The following is a 22978-nucleotide window of genomic DNA, read 5'->3' on the forward strand; positions in this document are numbered from 1 at the left end:
TATTTTTCCATGAACCCAAACTTATGATCAAAATGTACTCTTTTATTTGTATTTTAAAATCTTGTGTGACAACGAAGACTGTGATCTGTTATTGTCAAGTACAATGTGTAAATGAAGTATAAGAGAAGTTTTTGTTATTCCTGTTCTTCCTTTCTGAAGGATGATAGCATACCGTTTTTCTGCTCTACAACTGCAAGACGATGATCTGTGCATAGCTGGAGAATCTGAGCAGAGTGCCGTCATTAATGAAGGAGGCTTCCACGATGACTCTGATGAGGTGAGCACTTCAGGATCTGTGTCAAAGCATGGTTCTTGTTTTAGTGTATGACGTTATTATTCATTATTACACATATTTTATAGTTTAGTTACATCATAAAGATACCAATTAGCTCCTTAATTGAAGGGTCATTTGAGAGAGGACAATGTTTTTAGGTTTCCCCTGAACTTAACTGTAGTAAGATGTTAATGAAGCACTGAGCATTTGCTTAATGTTTATGGTCGCTTAGATATAGAGGCAGCATGAAAATGCAGTATTATTAGTAGTACTCTTTTAAGGAATAAGTATTATGGGATTTACTTGTTTGTGCTTTCAATTATCTCCATTTGAAAAACAAAATTAATCTGTTAATCATAAGTAAATAAATTAATAAATTGCACGGCGTTTGCACTGACTCTTCTGATAAGCATTAGCATTTCATGTGGTTTCATATATACAGTTCAGTTTACATTGAACATATTGTTTAGCCTAAAGATAAATAAATGACCCCTAATGACAGGGCATGTTGTCCCCAAATATACATTCTTTGTAAATGTATAATTTAGTGTTAATAGATTTATACATTAAAAAACGAAACACATTTTGCTCCACAAGATGCACACCAGAGAGGAGTTTACCAATTAGTCTGCTTTGTTCTAGGGCAGTCTTTGAAGGTTCGTCACGTCACGATCACATCAATGTTTCTCTGTCCTGTTAATAGAAATTGACAGTGTTTGAATACTGTAGCGCCACCGCAGCCAGTGCAGGGGTAATGGGGTGACGGCGGTGCGGTGGGGAGGAGCGCAGGGAGGCGGCAAGACAGGTGACGGGGGGCGGAATAATGAGTAGTGACGGCAGCTCGATTGTTTCAGGGACTCGATTCACTAGATTCAGTTCGTTCATTTCTTCCGCTGATTCAGTGACTGAACCAAAGCAGCCCGAATCAGGACGGGTTACATAGACTTGAACCGGAAAGAACGAGTCGTTCACTGCACACCGCAAAAGCTCGGAAAAGTCTGTATTTGACTGGCTGAATTCAATACAGTTGTGACAAATATACATTTAAAATCCATTATTTAACCAACACGATTAATCTAATTAAATGTAATATATTGTTTGGACAAGGGCGTCTGCTAATAAATAAATAATAATAATAATAATAATAATATCGTTAACTAAATGTCTTACGCATAGGTGTATCTCAATTATTATTAATATTAATAGTAACTATTATTATTGGTCATTTTGGTGATTTCACTCAACATGACTTGCAAGTATTAATAATGTGTGCAAAATGTTTTATGTGTATAAAACATTACAGACATACCTCAGTTACATAACAGACCTCATAGTGATTTATTGTATTTGTTTGGCAGACGTACACAATGAATACGAACTGTAATACACACACACACACACACATTTTGTACAGTATATAATATTGCATAAACGTCTAATCTCATTTTCTGACAGTAGTCTATACTCGGTCTGGATGATGTAACTGACGCCATTTTGGCTCATACAGATTTCTTTCTTATGCACTAAGTAAGAGGGAATTTGGAACCAACATGGCACCTATGCTCTTCAGTCTCATAGCTATCAGGACGAATCAAGCAGACTCGAGTCAGGGCGCAGGGCGCGCAGTTAGGCGCCGCTGCTGCTTACAGGGGATCGAGAGAGCCGGTCCAGTGCGTCCCTGATCCGAGTCCCATCGGCCTCCACAGTGCCTGTGTGAGCTGCAGTGATAATAAACACGACGACTTGTTGGACCCGCAATGATGGGATCGGTCTCCTCCTTGGAAACCACCGCAATCATTAAAATATTAAACCGCACTTCAGATGCCGCACATAGAAGTTAATGCATTAGATTTGTATACTGCACATTACTTAAATAAACGTTGATGGAAATAACAAAGTTCAAAACCGTCATTAAAAGCCCCTCAATGTCCACGTTCATGTCAGCAGACATTGGACCAGATTCAATTTAAACAATGTATTTTGAAACTATACGATTACACTGATATTTTTTATTTTTATTTTTCTGAAAGCTTTATTGTGCGTTATTATGCTTTATTGTTTCTTTATCCGCCATCTTTACAGCAAAATGTTTTGCTGTAAAATATAATGGAAACGTAAAACAAAACAAAAACGATTTTTTTTTTTTTTGCTAAATGCACAGAGGACCCCCAGATAGCTTAATTTAAGCTGTGCAACTGACAATTGGTCCAGGATCTAAACTCCAGGATCATTTAGCAACGCAAGTTTAAATTATGATGCGTTATTTTTTCGGCTTAATGGTCAATTGCATAGATTTGAAAGCAGCATACTAGCTGGAGATGATGCCGTGTTTAATACTTCGTACTAATTCTGCAAGTTCATTGTTAATTGACCCATTATTATTATGATTATTATTATTATTATTATTATATACCGAACAATATATAATGTTGACACAAACTCTGAACTGTAGAAGTGAGTCTTTTTACTATAGTTAACCCAAATGTCAAGGTTACTGTGTTCCGGTGTCTTTAGTATTTACTAATTTCAGTATAGTTGTGTTATTGAACACAGGTGTATATAGGCTTTTCATCGAAGGGTTTACATCGAATCGCAATTTCAGACACTTATTGTGTATTGTATTAAATACAAATTAAAGATAACATACATACAACTCAGAAAAAAATTGAGACCACTGCAATTTTTTCTTAAATCTGCATCTCTGCATGTATGGCAGCCAATCCAAAACAGGCACAGCTCATTCTACTGAATGAGGTACTGATTAGGTGATCACCTGAACCACGTCCTATTAACAAGGAAAACTATAAAAAACACTGCTGTGGTCATCACTATCCTCTTGCAATAGGACCAGCCGGGTGGCAAAAACAGTGCTAGTAGTACCTCAAAAGTAATTGGAATCAAAAAACAACTATTGACCATGACAAAAAACTTGAAAAGGAAAGTTTTGAGTGAGGAAAAGAAGGGTTCAATTCTGACTTTACTGGCAGAGGGATACAATGAACGGTTCATAAGAACAAGGTCAAGTAGCAGACATTGGGGATAACAAACCTGCAGACCGGCAGAGGGCAAAAACGACTCTCCACTGACCGGGATGACCACCAACTCATTCGAATTTCACTCAACAACCGTAGGATGACATCAAGTGACCTACAAAAAGAATGGCAAATGGCAGCTGGAGTGAAGTGCATGGCGAGGATGGTTTGAAACAGACTCCTAGGGGCAGGGCTGGAGTCATGAAGAGCCAGGCTGAGGTTTGCAAAAGACCATAAGGATTGGACCGTAGAGGACTGGAGTAAGGTCATCTTCTCTGAGTCCAATTTTCATCTAATGGTTAGACGGAGACCTGGAGAAGCCTACAAGCCACAGTGTCTCGCACCCACTGTGAAATTTGGTGGAGGATCAGTGATGATCTTTGTGAAGGATGCATTAATCAAGCCACGTACAAGGTTGTCCTAGAAGAAAACTTGCTTCCTTCTGCTCTGACAGTGTTCCCCAACTCTGAGGTTTTTCCAGCAGGACAATGCTCCATGCCACACAGCCAGGTCAATCAAGGTGTGGATGGAGGACCACCAGATCAAGATCCTGTCATGGCCAGTGCAATCTCCAGACCTGAACTCCATTGAAAACCTCTGGAATGTGATCAAGAGGAAGATGGATGGTCACAAGCCATCAAACAAAGCTGAGCTGCTTGAATTGTTGCACCAGGAGTGGCATAAAGTCACCCAACATCAATGTGAAAGACTGGCGGAGAGCATGCCAAGACGCATGAAAGCTTTGATTGAAAACCAGGGTTATTCCACCAAATACTGATTTCTGAACTCTTCCTAAGTTTAAACATTAGTATTGTGTTGTTTAAAAATGAATATGAACTTATTTTCTTTGCATTATTCGAGGTCTGACAACACTGCATCTTTTTTGTTATTTTGACCAGTTGTCATTTTCTGCAAATAAATGCTCTAAATGACAATATTTTTATTTGGAATTTGTGAGAAATGTTGTCAGTAGTTTATAGAATAAAACAAAAATGTAAATTTTACCCAAACATATACCTATAAATAGTAAAACCAGAGAAACTGATAATTTTGCAGTGGTCTCTTAATTTTTTCCAGAGCTGTATGTCACCGCGCCTACAATTTATTATGAGTAGTGCTTTTACAGGAAGGTAACATGCAAGTAAAATCAATGTATTTACATAAACTGTAATACATGATTACTGTTTGGGATAAAACATTCCTTTGAAGTTTAAAATAAGTGATCTTCATATGGGTTACCTATAAAAACAAAGAAAGTACCATCATGTATCGATGACGTCACATTATGCAAATGACCACCCACGAAGCTTCGATCCTTCGTTCGGTGATGTGTTCCAAACCTTCGAAGTTAAAAATTGACCCTTCGGGACAGCCCTAGTTTTTTCTATAAGGTGTGTGCTAGGTCAATACTTTCCAACTTACAAACAAAATGTTGTGTCTTTATGTTGCTTGACGTTTTTTGAATCAAATGGCATAACACTAATGTTATATATGTTTTTATGTTATTTGTATTTAGGATCTCATTGCATGACCCTGCTGTACCCTGGAGTGCAATGTCCAGAAAAGTTTCCAGCCACACTGAACTCAATGACTCAAATATGTTTTCTGACAGGATTGACCCATTGGCCTGTGAATTCTATTTCCAAAGATCAACTCTAGCTTTTCCTTCTTTTTCTTGTTGTGTGTTATTATTGCAAGCTGAAAATATTATTTAATTTATGCTTGTTCTTCCCTATCTTCAGAGCACTACTTGACCTATGACCATGGGCTTTTATGAGATTTGTAAATATGCTCTATACACTAGTGGATATGGCCATAATATTTATTGAACATTGAAGAGTTAATGGTTAGAAAGAACATGTATTTCATTAATTTATTCCTCAGGGGAAAGAGAGTTCTCTAAAAAATACAAAATCTTCTATAGAATTATTTTGCGATTGATTCAAATGTTTGCACCGGTTTTGAAAAACTTACTTAATATTGTGCAGGTTTACATTCAATTTTGGTGTATGATGCTTTCATAGAAGTATACGCAGAGGAGAGCAATGAATATAATGTAAAAAAGGTTCAGAATTGTCACTGAAGGGGAAGATGGTAAGAACTTAACTATGTAACACTGCTGTTGTAATTCAGGCTGACTCTTTTAAATTTGTCACTTAAAGCACCACGTGGCACAGGCAAAACTCATGTTGACGCAGCCAAGTTTAATAGATTAAGTTGGAATATCAGTTACCAAAAGCAGACAAATGCATTCCTACAGAAAAAATATCTCCCAGTGAATAGTTTTCTGTGGTGGCAATACAAGTATTGTGTGTGAATGTTGATCTCACGTACAAAGGAGATCGGTTTTGTTATAAGATGTATTTGTTAAAAAAGGGTTCATACTGATAAGGGAAATATGATGAAAATGTATTGTGTAATATAATGGCACAGTAATGTAGGCCAAAACTTTGGAAGTACGCATTACTTTCTTCCAGAGGCTGGAATAACTCACAACTGTGACCCACCCTCTAATAGAAAACTAGACACCTGTACTCAGCATCGACTTCATTTATTTTTTCATCAGATCCTTCTTTCTTCCACTCATAATTTTAAAGCTATAAAGTTCAGGTTTATGGTGGCTATAAACGGTGAGTCAAAGTTTGATTTAATCCGGTCCTAATATGACTTTAACCCTCCCCCCACCAATTAAAAACACCAAAACTTTCTCAGCACTTTGCATCCAACACGCATATGAACACTGCTTAAAACAAAGTGTAACACATTTCTGTAACACATTTAGAATTTACATGTGGTAGCTGGGTCAAAACTCTGATTCAATTAAACTCTATTTAATCTCTGAAAACCTAATTACAGTGACAAAAGATCACAATAACTCTTTTCAAACAAACATATACTCACTCTTTAATGCTGTATGAAGGTATACACTGTTACAAATGTTTGTTTTTGTATTGTTTTCTCTGTCAAACTTTAATCGGAACTAATTTACTTATGGGTTCATGATTTTTTTTTTAAAGATGTTTAGAATGTTAAAATAAATCCTTAATAAAACTGAGCCATACTGAATTCTTAACCCTTTTGTCTGGTTCTTTTTTTCATGGTTTCAATGTAGCTGTGTTGATTGTGCAGTTAGCAGGTGTGAAGTACTTGGTAGGCCACAGGATGACATTGTGTCTTTGGAAGCACTGTGTTGAAAACATGAATTCTTAATGCACTGTAGCTAATTATATATAACATATGAACTGTATTAGTGTTGTACTTGCAGTACTTCTTAGGGTACCCAATAAGGGAACTGTACTAGAAAGCACTTTGTGTACATTAATATGTGAATGTATATTCCGTGAAGGTATAATATAATTAATATATAAATGTATTTTCATTCGTCATAAGGAACAGCTTTTTTGGCTATGGTGTTTGTGGTGTTGTCAACTACATCCTCAGCAGGCTCCTCGGAACTGAAAAACTGAATATTAAAAACAGGAGTCAGTGTTTTAAAAACAAAATACTTTTTTTAAGGAAACAAGACAAAAGTGGTGCTTATCATGAATATTATGAAACATATAATAAGAGTTATTTAGTTTTCATACATTTTAACTTTTCTCTCCTAAAAAATATGGGAGATGTTTATTGTCCTGGTAAATCCTCCACGCTAGGGGGCAGCAATACGTCATACGTAACTAAGTCATACAGGGTTTACCCTCTTGACGATGAAGGACATCCTGAGTATTTCCTCATAAAAACAATAAAAGGAAGAAACGAAGCTATTTGAAAAGGAAAAGAGCAGTGTACCTGTCTCCGTGGCACAGACCAGACCAGGTAAGGTAACATTTCCGCATATTTTTAATATCTAAACGAGAACTGAACTCAAGTGCTCTTACGGTGAGTGGGTTGTTGTGTACAAACTGTTCTCGTTAAGCTGCCGGAGTGACATGAATGTACAGAATGGTTTCGTTGACGAGCTTCCAGTGACCTGAAGTTGTCAACCGACGAGTAACGTTAGACAGTTAAAACCAACACTAGCTAAGGATATATTTTCGGATATTAAGTTTTACTGTTTTATCTTTACGGAAGTAGAATTTCAATAGCGGTCTACCACAAATTAAGTTAACTAGTTTTGGACTCGCTGAAATGTAGGAGCAAGACAACAGGTTCAGTTGACTAAAGTTTCACACTTCACCCTTGGCAATCATTTATAATGTAGTTGATAATCGTACTGGAGATTCCGTCATACACTGAATACAGTACATTACGGGGAGAATGACAATGCTTGGACTGACGGTTCAAAGAAATGAATACCAGAATATCCAGTTTGGGGAGTTTTTTCCCCGTCTTTTCCTTATTCATTTCCTCTGAATCCGAACACCACGACTTGTAAGTACGGCTGGGCGTATTGTTTTAGTGATCTATTGTTTTAGTGATCTATTGTTTTAGTGATCTATTGTTTTAGTGATCTATTGTTTTAGTGATCTATTGGTAAATATTCCAGAATGCAATAATCGAATGACTGCTCTAGATGTTGGTCGCGTTTTTAAAAGCGTGAGCTCAGGTGAGTGGTGTTCAACAGGTAAAAGACATTGCAAAAACCACAAACCGAAAACATCTGATCTTTATCCGAAACCGCAATCAAACCCATTGAAGTCTGTAAAGGAGTGCCTCGCTACACTTATGTACTAATACAAAGAATGTTATTAGAGGTATTGTCAATAGTTTTTATATGTAGGTAAAGAATAAGTAATGATGTGCTGTTTTCCTTGTCAGTTGTGTAACTTTCGTTTCAGACTTGATGGGTGGACTTTCTATTCATGCTTCTAATAAATCAATAATATATAGCCTAATTAAGCATTACTTAATTACATCCCCAATCTTCCACGTCTGCCTAGCGCTGAAGAGTGTCTTGTAGTTCACCACACCCACTCGTTTTGTTTTATCTGTTAATTTATCAATTTGACAGACAGTCGTGGATTATGCCAAGAGCTGCGCCCAACGGGAACAAACGCATACTAAAAATATTGACCTTACAAACGGTATTAATGTACTGCTTGAAAGCATGGCATGCCTGGACATTTCCTTAACAGTTTGTTTTGCATTGATTCAGGTGTCCTTGTTCCTTGTAGTGGACTCAGACCACAGCTTAAAGCATGAGAGCGGGAGGTAAGGGACCTTTTTCAGCTCTCTTGTAGCTTCTACTTGGCATTCAGTTTTTACTTTTTTTTTTTCTCTCCACTCTCCCTCTTAGGGGGGGGTGTTCTACTGTTTTGGATCTATAAACGTTATGCTGTAGATAAGGGTCCCATTCATTAAATGGGTAAAATGACTACTGAGGGAAGCCACAGTGTGAACAGGAAATTAAGCACCGCTCTGTGTCAGTTTGTTTATGATAATTATGGGCCCAGATAGAGCTTGTGAAATCGCCCATTAGCCAGCTGTCACCAAGCCTCCGCAGAATAATTCAGAAGGCCTACCCATAGATATAGATATGCACAGGGCAGTGTGGCAGGTTGTTGCACAGGGAAAGCAGCACTTTTGCACTACCATGTAAGGAATATTTTACAGCTTTGCTCCAGTTATTGTACAGCTTTTGATTTAATGTGTATAATCCATACAAACCAGCCAATACTATGAACACTGTTGTAAACCCTTGTCTGATAAATAATGAAAATGTTTGAATATGAAGTGTCTGAGCTCTGGATCAGCCAGGTAATTGTACTTGATTTGAATACATGTTTAAAAATAGGTGGTGTAAATATTAATATAAAGTGGCATTAAATGAAGGCATGCATGCAGACCGGAAGGGAAACCAAAGAAAAATGATAATGTATTAGAGTTTCATTTTATTGCATGTATTAGAGCAATTTTTTTTTTTTTTTATGATGAGGTTACTGTTCATTATATGTCAGATGTAAGTTCATCCTCGGAAACCTAGTCATACTCTACATAGTATAGCTAGACTACCTGGTCAAAAGTGGGCATGACCACAACAGGTTTTGTTTCATTAAAGTAACATTATTTTTCTTCACAGCCTTTGTTAAGCTAGCTCTGCTGGTTTTTGTGGTTTTATTGGCTGTTTATGCTGCATCACAGCTTTTGGAGTTTGATTTGGACTCCAGTATAGCAAACCTCTTTGGTAAGTTTTCAAAATGTAACCATATCAATTTAGGTCTCCTCTCATGGATTCTCAATCATCTCTGTTCTGGTGAAGCCCAGATTTTCCTCTTTCCTTCTTTAAGCCTGTTACTTCCTCTGGCATCTCCCCCTGACTGCCTGCCTTTCAGCTATCCAATCCTGGTTGGATTGGCAGCACCTGAAGACTTGCCTCTCTAAACCTCTCCTGTCAATTCTGCTGCCTGCCTTGTTTTCTGCCTTGCTCTTCTTTCACACTGCACTGGCTTACTATAAATTAAAGACCCTTGTCCTTGCCCACCACTCTGCTTGCCTAGCTGCTCCATCCTGCCCCCACTCTCCTGTCTCTCACCATATCCCCCCTCACACTCTCTACCTTCCCCTCCTACCAGTCGTTCAGCCATGTGACTGCCAGGGTTCGCTCCCTCCATTCCTGTGGCATCATTTCTACAATTATTTATTTTAGCGGTTTACCAAAGATTCTATTCTAAGTTCTATCCTCTTTCTCTCATTTATCACATTTATCACATTTCTAGTTCCTTGTATGCAAAACTATATCATTAAAGGATATGCATATATGTATTCCTGCCAGAGGAACTTTCTAACCTCTTCTCTCTCTCTCTCTCTCCTTTAACAGTGAAGTCCACCTCTTCAGATGAACACCGTAAGTGTTGGTTCCCAATTTTTCTTTTTTTGTACAAGGCACATTTCAGAGATCAGATGTCTCAATGTTTGTTTGAAAAGTCTATTTCATGTTCAGTACTTTAAAATGTATTACTTGTCAGTGGAACAGCAGGGTGGTATGGTGACCTCTAAGGCCTCATCTAGAAAGCCCTAGTGGGACTTACAGGACTTACACAAAGGCATCTCCATTAAGTGATGAGCACAGCATACAGTTGTATGGTTTAAGATTAGTTTACAATTCCCCCCCCATTGTGACTCTATCTGACTTTATAGCACATAAGCAAAGTGCTATATTGCAGGATTGCAAATGTGATCTAAGCGTCTTCAGACACAAGAGGGCAATGTTGTGCTTTTGTGGCCTTTTGGAACATTCTTTCAACCTTTATCTGCCTGGAGTTTCTGCAGTCTTGGGTCCTCGAGGCCAGTTTTCTGGGTCTCGTCCTTGGCCTCGCTCTGAGGACTTGGTGTTTAAAATTGCTCGTGTGTAATTTCTCATACTGCAAACTGATTGTGAATTTTACTTTTTAAATTAATCTGTTTTCTAAAAATGTTATTGTGTTGAGTTAAATTGGATGTAGTTTATCAGTTTTGTTGCAACGTGCAAACTTTAGCTGGTCAGTACACGGGAAGGAAAAAAAAAAAATCAAAACGACAAAAAGAGAAACTGCGATTTACTTGTTTTATTTGTGCTACAGTCCGTTATAACTGTTTTCCCAGTCTGGAAATATCACACTGTAGTCATGGACACAAATTCTCACTACTTTGTAATTTCTTATTTTTTGTATAACGGCAAACAAAACAAATACAGTGTAGACATTTGTTAATGTTGTAAATGACTATTGTAGCTGGAAACTGCTGATTCATAATGGAATATCTATATAGCCGTACAGAGGCCCATTATCCGCAACCATCAGTGTTCCAATGGCACGTTGTTTGCTAATCCAAATAATTTTAAACGGCTAATTGATCATTAGAAAACCCTTTTGTAATTATGTTAGCACAGCTTAAAATTGTTGTGCTGATTAAAGAAGGCCAGTCTTAATAGTTCTTTAGACTAGTTGAGTATCTGGAGCATCAGCAATTGTGGGTTAATTTACAGGCTCATAATGGCCAGAAACAAAGAACTTTCTTCTGAAACTTGTCAGTCTATTCTTGTTCTGAGAAATGAAGGCTATTCCATGCGAGAAATTGCCAAGAAACTGAAGATCTCGTACAACGCTGTGTACTACTCCCATCAAACGGCACAAACTGGCTCTAACCAGAATAGAAAGAGGAGTGGGAGGCCCCAGCGCACAACTGAGCAAGAGGACAAATACATTAGAGTGTCTAGTTTGAGAAACGGACGCCTCACAGGTCCTCAACTGGCAGCTTCATTAAATAGTCCCCGCAAAACACCAGTCTCAACGTCAACGGTGAAGAGGCGACTCCGGGACAGAGTTGCAAAGAAAGCCATATCTCAGACTGGCCAATAAAATGAAAAGCTTAAGATGGGCAAAATAACAGACACTGGACAGAGGAAGATTGGGGGGGAAAAAAGTGTTATGGCAGACGAATCAAAGTTTCGGGTGTTCGGATCACAAAGAAGAACATTCGTGAGACGCAGACCAAATGAAAAGATGCTGGAGGAGTGCTTGACACCATCTGTCAAGCATGGTGGAGGCAATGTGATGGTCTGGGGGTGCTTTGGTGGTGGTAAATTGGGAGATTTGTACAGGGTAAAAGGGATCTTGAAGAAGGAAGGCTATCACTCCACTTTGCAACGCCATGCCATGCCCTGTGGACGGCGCTTGATTGGAGACAATTTCCTCCTACAACAGGACAGTGACCCAAAGCACAGCTCCAAAGTATGCAAGGGAAGAAGCAGTCCGCTGGTATTCTGTCTATAATGGAGTGCCCAGCACAGTCACCGGATCTCAACCCTATTGAGCTGTTGTGGGAGGAGCTTGACCGTATGGTTCGTAAGAAGTGCCCATCAAGCCAATTCAACTTGTGGGAGGTGCTTCAGGAAGCATGGGGTGAAATCTCTTCAGATTACCTCAACAAATTGACAACTAGAATGCCAAAGGTCTGCAAGGCTGTAATTGCTGCAAGTGGAGGATTCTTTGACAAAAGCAAAGTTTGAAGGACACAATTATTTCAATTAAAAATCATTATTTCTAATCTTGTCAATGACTATTTCCTTTTAATTTTGCTATATTTCCTATTCAAACTAATTTCATGTATGTTTTCATGGAAAACGAAGAAATTAAGTGACCCCAAATGTTTGAATGGTAGTGTAAATATGAATGACTTAAATTAATACAAACCCAGATGTTCCCTACATTCACATTTGAATGGTATAGTGCACTTTGCTAAAAGATTCCGACGTGTGGTAATCCTAATATAATGGGGATGTTTTACAGTTTACAGACAATTTAAAATTTTAATGTCCACTAAAACCTGAGCATATAATTTAAATATCTGATATTTCTGAAAATAAATATGAAAGGAGAGATGGGAATGAAATCCCAAATATTACTCATTATAACTGGAATAGATTTTTTTTACAATCTATTGTTTGGAATTTACCCAGTATTTTGCATTGATTTTAGCTACTTTAATTAATTTTGCTACAACATATGCAAGCATTCTAACTATTGCTTAAATGTGAGCATCCAGAGCAAGAATGGGAGAAGCTTTTCTCAGAGTGCAACTATGTAAAATGCAAGTATATCTTGTGAACAGTGTGGTTCTGAATTAATGACTATCTGGTCAACATTTAATTTGCTGAGATTTACTGTACTTTACATTTTGGAAAAGGGCTCTTTTACAGTTGTAGACAGTTTTAAATCAAATTTGTACATCTAACCCAATTGATTAAACTGCATGAGTGTGGCCTTTACCTTTTAAAATTCTTATCATTGGCCTTGACCGGCCTTGCCCTAAAGGCTCCCGGCCTCGACCTTGGCCTTTTGTGTCCTGGACTTGAATCCAAGACTGAGTTTCTGATCATGTATTTAGACCTCTTTGCCTGTTCCCAGGTTTACTACAATATGTTAAAATTGTTAAAATCGGTTTAAATTGACATGTCTCAAAAATGCAGAAATGGTGTAAATGTATTTAAAGATGTGAATGTCACTATTGGCTCTCAACAGAACAAATGCATTGAAATCTGCAATATCAAGCTAATGTATAGTTGGGTTTATTCTGTGAGGTACTCTGCAGCAACCTTTGGGAGGGGCCTTATACCAAAGGTATACAAACTGAACAGATTGATAATTAAGATGATTTGATGGGTTCCTTACTCAAATGTTTTTCAGTACATGCATGTAACCATTTATTTTCCCCCTACAGCCACAAAGCCACCCCGCTTTAAATGTGGGGTTTCAAAACCTTGTCCTGAAGGGCACTATGCATTCAAAATGGCAAGTGGAGCAGCAAGCGTTGTGGGTCCCAAGATCTGTTTGGAAGACTCAATGTAAGGCGTGTGCATGATCACAAACTATTCCAGGGTATCTAGTAAGAATCCACAAAATGTTTGTACATACGAGTTATAAAACTAAATGGATTAGTGGTACCAAAGTATGTCACTTATATTTTAAATATTAGTGGGTTTGTTTTCTTTTTTTAGCAGTGTCATAGTGTAATTTTATTTTATTTTTTGTAAAGTAATAAAGCATCTTGGTTTCTTTCAGATTGATGAGTGGAGTCAAGAACAACGTTGGAAGAGGAATAAATATAGCCTTAGTAAATGGTAATTACAGTTATAGAAAGTGTGGTGTCTTGTTACACACAAAATCCCATAATATGGTAAAGAGGAATGGATGTTTAACCTGTTTTTAATATTGTGATAATCATTACACGTCATGGCTATACATGTGCATGCTGAGTGTACACTGGCCTCTGTAGTCTGGCGATCAATGTTTCTGATTTGAACATTTTAAAGAAATGTGAAGATTCGCTTCTTTTATATTTTCAAGCACAGAGACGGCACCTTGCCATTCTTGAACATGAAACCTTAGTAGTTGGAGAGAGAAGATCCTGAGACTGAGAAAGCAAAGTGGTTCTTGACCAGCTGACTGTTGGGGCAGTTGCAGATGTCTGAGCCACTCCATGTTTGTTTCCACGAAAAATGTATATGTGGGGGTGGAGGATTATTTAATGACTTTATCGACCGTGTTCACTCTTTTTGCACAGGTAAAACCGGACAAGTGATTAAAACGGAGTATTTTGACATGTGGGCTGGAGGTGAGTAATGCGCCGTTGCCACTGGCGGACAAGTCCGGATGTGTCCAGGTTTTGTGGCCGGTTAACTATCTGCTGCCTGACTTGGCTGTAAGCCCACCAATTACATCGCTTTCAGCAGTGGAGATGTGTGCTTGACTTGTAGAGAGACAGGGAAGAGATCAGCTACATTCAAATTTAAATTCAAAAAGAGCTTTATTGGCATGATGAGGTAACACCCGTTTTGCCAAAGCAAGTACAGGGGGTTCCAATGCAAAACCTAGAACAGTGCAGTGGACAATAATACTGTATACATACAATACACACATTTAGACATTACATACATTAATATACATCAAACACAACATTTACAATTCTGCTGGAAGATATAATCTCAAGTGCTGTGTGGGATCACAAAAATTACAGCATGGAGAAATTATTAGCAGCATAGTGAAAACCACGTACAGAAACAATTACTGCTTACTGTTAATATCCAAGTGTTTTAAAAACTTGGATTTCACAGGACCCCGGTGCAGAGCCATGACTAGTAAACTAGTAAATAAACTGAAGGATAATAATCGGATCGGTAGTTGCCGATTTTATTAATATTTTATGAACAACTGGACGGTATTTCAGGCTGTCGTTTTGTGAATGGTGTGCAGGTCTGTTGTATAACAGCTCAGCAGAGACAATCAGTATGAAGGCGAACACAATTTATTTAATGTTTGCCCATTTACAAGTTAAATGTATAAATAAATGCAGCAGATCTGGGATTCCCTCTAAAACATGCGTCCATAAATGCCAAGACTGAAACATGCACACTTTAGTTCAATTATAATCTGCTATATTGTTGCTGTATGATTTCATCGTGAAACGTGTGTATTTTGTTTCGACTGTAAGAGTAATGACTCCCTTAACTTAAGTTTAAAATACATCTACTAGCACATATCTTGATGATTACAATAATAAATGGCAAATATCAAATATGGACGGACGCGTCCAGCACGGCAAGGCATGGCACAGATGCTTAAGACCTAGGCTTAATTTTGTCACAAATTATGCCACCATTTGTGAAGAAGCATTTCTCACACTTTTTTTTACTGTATTTGTATTGACGTCTAACATATTTTTTTAGATGTAAATACCATAATCCAATTTCTTAAGACCATAGAAGATGGGACAATTGTGATGATGGCGACTTTTGATGACGGTGCAACAAAGTAGGTTTAAGTTTTGTTTCTGGTGCTTTATCAATACACCTAGATTTTAAAAAGTTAGAAAATGCTATTGTTGATTGATACTTCATTGTCACACATGCACACAAACCCGGACCTATAACTAAGTGTGTGTGTGAGATTATATATAATATATATGGAATTTGTATTTTTGAAATTGCCATTTGTGCATTTTGTACATTTACACAAATTCATAAGCAGAAGTCCAACGTGTTTGTGCGGTTATATTTACAGACTAAATGACGAGGCAAGAAAACTTATAAGTGATTTGGGCAGCACTAGTATTAGCAGTCTTGGTTTTCGGGATAACTGGATCTTCGTTGGAGGCAAAGGAATCAAAACCAAGAGTCCCTTTGAGCAGGTGAGGGGGGGATTCTGGGCCTGGAAACATGGTATTCCTTCAATAATGAATCTGCTGCACCAGAAAATCCACACCCAAATTGTAATCCGGTGAACTAGAGCGATTAAGTGCAGCTGCTTCACATTATGTTGTGAGCAAAGCAGGTGCTAAACCAGCTACGCTGAAGTATTTCATAGGCCTTTCACAAATCCATTGCATTATTTTCATTAATTTAACAAACAGTCCTAATAAAACACAAGAAAACATTCTCTGAATATTTGGTTAACTTGCCTTCGGAGCAGGAACAGATGAGTGTTCTTGTTTTTCATTTACCTGCTGGATTTAATCTCAGTGCTGTAGGAAAATTTACTTTTTAGAATTACACATTAATAATACTGAATCTGAAAGCAGTTAAAATTGATGATTCTGTATGATTATTTTGATCATTAAACCCAGACATACTTTTTTGATTTCCTTCCAGCACATTAAGAACAATGCTGAGGCCAATAAGTACGAGGGCTGGCCCGAGGTTTTGGAAATGGAAGGCTGCATCCCTCATAAACAGGAATAGGTTTTGGGACACTATCCTTCTGTACATTTTGTATAATCCTGAATAATGGCCTAGTGGTGTCCATGTCTAGCAATCCTTGTGGAAATCATTCCTGCGACCAGCAAACCAAATGCATGATGAGCACTGTGAAATCTCGAAGTGTCTTTGTAAATATTAAGGGGAAATCTATCTCTTCATTTGTGAGAGGTATCTTCATTTAATCAGGTTTTATGATTTTTAAATTTTGCTCATAATATTTGGGTAATGGGTTTCTCTTTGTAAAATTATATATATATATATATATATGAGAGAGCTGTTTATTGCTACTAAGTTTAGCTTTCATGTAGTTTTGCAAATTTCATTTTTTTTTTTTTCCTTAAGTGCAAGGTATCCCTTGGTTATTTTAAATTATCTAGCCGTTTTGTATCTTTGGTATGTGGATACAATAACCTTGGTTTATAACAGCTGATGAACAAATCTCTGTTTTATACCCAGAATTGTTCCACACTGATTAACCTAGAAACAAGTAAGGATGCCGGTTTCTAGTACATTGTCTTGTTTCTTTTGTAAGGTCGTATTGCATCATTTCAGCACAACTTCTAAATTGTCAGGATATTGGACTCAAGCTGACAAGTCTTTCTTGCACACAGTGACAGTCTGGACATTACGGGAGGGTTTTAAATGGGCACCCTGGAGAAACCGCAGTTTGCTTGGAAACAGCAGTCCTTAAATGTATAACTGTTATTGGTTTACTGCAGCCTCCTCTTCAAGGAATTTAGAATTAAAATGAGGAAGAAAGGCTAAAACAAAATGGGGGGAACAGAAGCAATTAAAGTGTGCCTTTCTTCAAGGTTTTCTTTGGCAAATTTGAGGACCAAAAAAACAGTGGCCAAAATATCGAGAGAAAATGTTGTATAGCGTATACAAAAGCGATCAAGATTAAATAAAATACAAAGCCTGTTGAACTGCACAGAGATCCTAAGAAAGGGATCAGGAAAGCAATGAGGGAAAGAGAGAAACATAGCTCTTGGAGCTAAAGCTAACGCAAAGAGTTTTTTCAATACTACAACAGCAAGAGGTCAATAAAGGAGGAAGTGAAACCGATAAAGGGCAAAAATTGAAGAATCTTGGAAAACAAACAAGATGTGGCAAATGTACTAAATTAGTATTTCACAGAGGTTTTTACAAAAGAAAAAAAAAGATAACATGCCGCAGGTTACCAACCAGTTCAGTCAAACTCAGAATTAGTCACCTGGGCCACATGGGATATTTCCAACACTACTTGAAGAACTGAGGGAAATTATGTATAGGCCGCTAACTCAAATATTCCAAATGACACTTCGAACGGGATGTGCCAACTGACTGGAAGACGGCAAATGTCATACCAATCCACAAGAAACTGAGCCAGGAAATTACAGACCAATCAGTCTCACCTGCATCACCTGTAAAATGTTGGAAAAAATGATTAGACAGAAAATAGAGGAGCATCTTAATGAAAACCATATTCTTAGAGATCGTCAACATGGGTTTAGACGAGGCAGATCATGTCTTACTAATTTATTAGAATTTGTTGAAATGCAACTGCAGCTGTAGATCACGTGAGAGCATATGATATGATCGATTTTCAAAAACTTTCGATAAGGTTCAACACCAAAGACTGATCCTCAAATTGGAAGCTGTAGGCCTTCAGGGTAAGTAGATGGATTATGAACTGGTTGATGTATAGGAAACAGAGGGTGTCGATTAGAGGAGTCGCTTCTAACTGGAGTGAGGTTGTTAGTGGAGTTCCACAGGGATCAGTACTAGGGCCTTTGCTTTTTCTCAACTATATTAATGATCTGGACTCTGGGATAGTTAGCAAACTTGTCACATTTGCAGATGATACTAAAATAGGTGGCTCGGCAGATACAATCTCGGCAGCACAGGCTAGTCAAAGGGACATAGATAATATTCAGTTGTGGGTTGACACCTGGCAGATGAAATTCAAGTGCAAGGTAACAAAAATGTCCACTATAATTACACTATGGGAGGAATAGAACTAGATGAAGTAACGCATGAGAAAGACATAGGAGTCTACGTGGACTTCTCACTTTCTCCATCCAAGTAATGTGGGGAAGCAATAAAAAAGGAAAACAGGATGCTAGGGTATATTGTCAAAAGTGTAGAATTTAAAACAAGGGCAGTAATGTTAAGACTATACAATGCGCTAGTTAGAGCTCATCTGGATACTGTGGACAGTTCTGGGCTCCACACTTCAAGAAAGATATCGCTGCTCTAGAGGCAGTTCAGAGGAGAGCAACCAGACTTATTCCAGGTCTGAAGGGAATGTCCTACTGAGAGACTGAGGGAACTGAACCTTTTCACCCTGGAACAGAGGAAACTACATGGGGACTTGATTCAAGTTTTCAAAATCATGAAAGGCATCGACCACATCAAACCAGAGGAGCTTTTCTAGATAAGCAGGTACACGACTGGATATTGGGCTTCAAGGCATTCAAGACCGAAAACAGGAGACACTTCTTCACACAGAGCATTGTCACAATCTGGAACAATGTGGTTGAAGCTGAAAATTTGGGAACATTTAAAAATAGACTGAATAGGATCCTTGGATCACTTTGCTACTAATGGACACAAAACAAGCACGATGGGTCGAATGGCCTGCTCTCATTTGTAAACTTTATGTTCTTAAGGTATTATACTTTTACTGATTTGTTTTTGTGGAAGAACTCCAATTTGTTGAAGGATTTAGTTGTTACTTTTGTTCTTTACTGTGAATTGCCCTTAACTTATCTAGGATCTTTTTTTTTTTAATATTTACCCATTTATACAGCTGGGCATTTACTGGCGCAATCTAGGTAAAGTACCTTGCTTAAGGGTACAACAGCAGTATCCCCACCTGGGATTGAACCCAGAGCTCTGCCCACTACTCCACGTTGGAGCATATTGGATATGCTGGATAGTCTGGTACTAAAAAACTGGTATGAGAAATACCCAGGCTCTGTGGGATTAAAATAATACAAATTCTCCCAAACTTATTTTGGTCCTCAATATAAAGGTGAAGAGTTATATGGTTCACATGTTTCCCACCATTGTGCCCTATGACTTCTGTAGGCTTTGAAGGCCTAATGATGAATGCTTTAAGCTGAAGGAAACTCAGTTTAAAAAAATATATATATATTTTATGATTTAAGTCTGTACTGGCCATATTCTGCAGTGTTGTTTTTTTTTGTTTTTTTTTTTACTCTCAAATAACATGTTGGTTTGGACTGCTTAGGCAGTGACGTACCCCTTTTTTGTGTGTTTATTACTATAGCTTGTATATCTACTTGAAAAGTAATAGTTTATTTAAATAGTGTATTTATAACTCTTACACCTGTTCCCTAGCAGCAGACATTGACAACTGCATTGTTCTGATAATTTCTGCATTTGATCTGAAACCGCCACACAGTTGATACCCAGGTAATGATGCATTCTGGATTTGGGTGGCTGTGCCGGCCTCTAATGGATGTATAGTGTAAGACTGCAGTTACTATACAGTGTGCTCTTTAATCATTTGAATTGTTTAATGGTTGAATAGTGGAAGTAGAACTGTACAAATTGTAAAATTATATAGAAGTACTTCTCTCCAATGCAAGACAACTTAGAAATGTATGTTTATGCCAAAACCAAATAATCACGTACTACTGTCAGATGTACAGAGACCAGCAATATTTGTTTTGTTTCTTCAATGTTGAGTTCAATATTGGCCTTTTGAATGTGCTATCCCAGGGGTCTCCAACCTTTGGGCCTTTATTCTAGCCAAGATTTTTATCACATCACTGAACCTATTATAGGCCTTAATTTGTATAGATTAATCCCTGGAAAAAATCATTTAAAGAGACCAATACAGCCAGAGGGACTGCTGTATCACATATGCATTCCTACAAAACACTGCGTCAAAACTGTGCCCTGTTTTTTTTTTAATCTCGTGACATACAATTAACAAAAAAACTGCTTTTTAATAACCTCAGGCTTGCACAAGCACCTTTAAATGTTGTCTGGTTGAAAGAGGATAGTTATTTAATTGTTTGTACTTTAATATGGAAATAGGTTATCTTGAAAATTGTATTTGTTTATAATCAATTTAATGCCAATTAAGTGACTAGATGTGTGAGCAAAGTGAAGCGTCCCAATGCCCTAGCAGTGGTCCCACCCCCTGGTCCTGCAGGACTCCCTGCATCTGCTGACTGGTTTTCATTCCAGCCCAGTTTTTAACCTACTAACCTGACTGAACTCCACCTGAATAAGAGCGAGAACCATTGAAAAGGTAGAAACAAGACAATTATCAGTGATTCAGTGATCAGCTTGTGGGGAATGGGAACCAGCAGGGAGAGGACTCCTCCAGGACAGGGCTGGGAAGAAAGGCCCTCCGTTGCCTTTTTAAGTGAAAATTAGTTAATGGATTAATTACACCAGATTGCCTTTCCATGTATCATTTTGTACTTGTATCAAAATAAAACCTGCTCTGTGACAGTGAAAATACACATTATATTTCCGTCCACATTAAACTTGAAACCTGAGCTTGAAAGATTGGTTTTGATTATCAAAAAAACTTCCATCGATTACCTTTTTGAATATTTTCTACTTTTTAGGTCGGTTTCTCACTGTACATAAATCTTCAGATTGTATTAATCTGCCCTGTTTCACTCTTTTCTATTGTTGCAGATTTATATTTGAATGAATCTGTTCCTTATTGTTAAATGTGCAAGAGCATTACTAGGCTTATTTTGGAACCACAATTTTTTTTTTTTCTTTGTCTTTTACTAAAGCCTGGTAATTTTGCATATTGGTAAAAGGAATAGCAATAAGCAACAAAACCAATTTTAAAAACATTTTTGTGTTTTTTGTTTGTTTGGATGATTGAATCTCGTATCTGTACTGAAATATCTCTCCCTGTATTTTAAGGCCGGTGTGGAACAATGGATGTTACACTGGCTTCTGGAAGCTCCTGTTCTGCACAATAATGCAATGGGAGAGCTCGCACAAACCAACCCCATAAAACATAGAAGAAAAATTTTCACTTTTCACAGATGTGACATCTGCATGCTACCATGATTTATTCATATGTACCGTGGAAACCCAGAATAAGCCTTATAGGAAGCAAAACATCAATGTATACAAGTCCTAACCAAGCACTGAGAGCATGGCACAACCTCTTGCCAACTGGGGAATGCACCAGGGTGTCTGACAAAGTAAAGCATATAAAACAAGTGAAAGGTTAAATTATGAACGATGGGCCCGTGCACAGAGCTGAAACTGTGCATCAATGGTGCTTGGAGGTGTGGTGTCAACTGCTTAGTCTCCTGTGGAACGCACTGAATTAAATGGTTTTAAGAATTGTGTGCGCCTTTGGGTTTGTGGAATGCAATATCATTATAGATATGTTTAACAGTGGTGTGTGTGGACTACGTGAACTCGCCCCTTTAGGCAGGCCTGTAGGTGTTCCCTCCAGCGGGGCCACCGGTGTTTTGATTACCTTTCCACCTCTGTGAATCATTCTGCAGTTGAGAGCCTGTGAAAAATTGCTTTGCCTCTTCAACCCATTTCCTGCTGCATGTTTTACCACATAGTCTGTCTTCCCAAACACCCTTCAAAGGCACTGTGAACTTCCCAGGAGTTTTACATTGTAGAGTTTGGATCTGCTGCCCAGTTTAGCTGCCAGCACATTAAGACCAAGTTCAAGAACAACACTACTGCTGTAGTGTGTTTTTTTGTTTTTTTTGCTAACAGACCACCAGTGTGAGATTTTCTTATAAACTGGGCCAATATTTTGTAAACTCAGTAAAACCAAACTCATGCATTAATGCTTTTTGAAGCATAGCCTTGCAAAATGCAAAAGCTGTCTTGTTAATGATGACAAATGTGGGTGCTTTCTATAACTTGGAAATCAAACTATTCAGTGATCATCATACATTTAACGACCGTTTAAGTCTTTGGCCTTTTCTGGCTTTTACAGGTACTATTGAACTCATTCTCCACAAGGAAGAAACTTAGACATAACCACCACTACTTGTAAGCGATCTCGGTCCCCAGAGTTCTGTGGTTGGCCAGAGCACTCGAAGCATCAGGGCTATACAGCTGAATTGCATGTATCCCTGCTCTAATAATGGATGAATGATATATTAATCTAGTTAAATTTCCCTTTCATCTGTCCTAATTATGAATTGTCTTTACAAGGAAAATTAGTTTTTGGTACAAGACTCTTCTGTAGGATGGGGATAGCCATTGCTTAGAGAGGATGTGGAAGCAAAATGGGCTGTCTGTGGTGTACCGGCTCTGTGCCTTCAGTCAAAAACGAGAAAGACATTTTTCAAGACCGAAACATTCACAGGGAGTTCTGTAATGTCTGGTTTGGCAATCATTCCCTTCTAAGAGCGCTGGATTGTGCCAAACACACTGAAAGACTTGCATTGCATAATGACTGCAGCCCTGGGACCGGAGGTGTACCAGGGGGCGAGGGGTCATGTTGCCCAATGAATCCGGGTTGGCGCCAGAGCACAT

The 22978-nt window shown here is 38.1% G+C and overlaps 2 protein-coding genes across 4 annotated transcripts in view; both read left to right on the forward strand.

Annotated features, from left to right (window-relative positions):
* LOC136750138 (sortilin) overlaps positions 1 to 6379 on the forward strand; it is a 34110-nt gene extending 27731 nt beyond the window's left edge. Inside the window, exons 20-21 of the mRNA XM_066704946.1 lie at positions 160 to 277; positions 4823 to 6379. Of these exons, the coding sequence (XP_066561043.1) occupies positions 160 to 277; positions 4823 to 4837 (133 nt within the window). The 3' untranslated portion in view covers positions 4838 to 6379. The remainder of the gene's footprint in view (positions 1 to 159; positions 278 to 4822) is intronic.
* A 636-nt stretch (positions 6380 to 7015) lies between these two features.
* Positions 7016 to 21817, forward strand: fam3c (FAM3 metabolism regulating signaling molecule C). Of its 3 annotated transcripts, none has more exons than XM_066704952.1 (10): positions 7016 to 7122; positions 8402 to 8457; positions 9326 to 9430; positions 10064 to 10090; positions 13444 to 13567; positions 13785 to 13843; positions 14287 to 14337; positions 15449 to 15533; positions 15783 to 15909; positions 21383 to 21817. In XM_066704952.1, exons 2-10 carry the CDS (start codon positions 8445 to 8447, stop codon positions 21530 to 21532), a joined length of 741 nt encoding a protein of 246 aa, XP_066561049.1. In that variant the 5' UTR covers positions 7016 to 7122; positions 8402 to 8444; the 3' UTR covers positions 21533 to 21817. The 3 variants fall into 3 exon arrangements, with proteins under 3 accessions (XP_066561049.1, XP_066561051.1, XP_066561050.1); XM_066704954.1 differs by lacking the exon at positions 21383 to 21817 and adding an exon at positions 16370 to 20997 and having other exon boundaries at positions 7017 to 7122; XM_066704953.1 differs by lacking the exon at positions 7016 to 7122 and adding an exon at positions 7592 to 7677.
* Positions 21818 to 22978: the final 1161 nt, after the last annotated feature.

The sequence above is a fragment of the Amia ocellicauda genome, chromosome 5 (genome assembly GCF_036373705.1).
Source record: "Amia ocellicauda isolate fAmiCal2 chromosome 5, fAmiCal2.hap1, whole genome shotgun sequence".
Lineage (NCBI taxonomy): Eukaryota > Metazoa > Chordata > Actinopteri > Amiiformes > Amiidae > Amia > Amia ocellicauda.

Bases quoted from the DNA above. Each gene is read 5' to 3' on its own strand.
- fam3c (XM_066704952.1), top strand. The intron at 9,431-10,063 runs GTAAGTTTTCAA...CTCCTTTAACAG, and splicing joins CAGTATAGCAAACCTCTTTG to TGAAGTCCACCTCTTCAGAT. The intron at 15,534-15,782 runs GTAGGTTTAAGT...TTATATTTACAG, and splicing joins TTTGATGACGGTGCAACAAA to ACTAAATGACGAGGCAAGAA.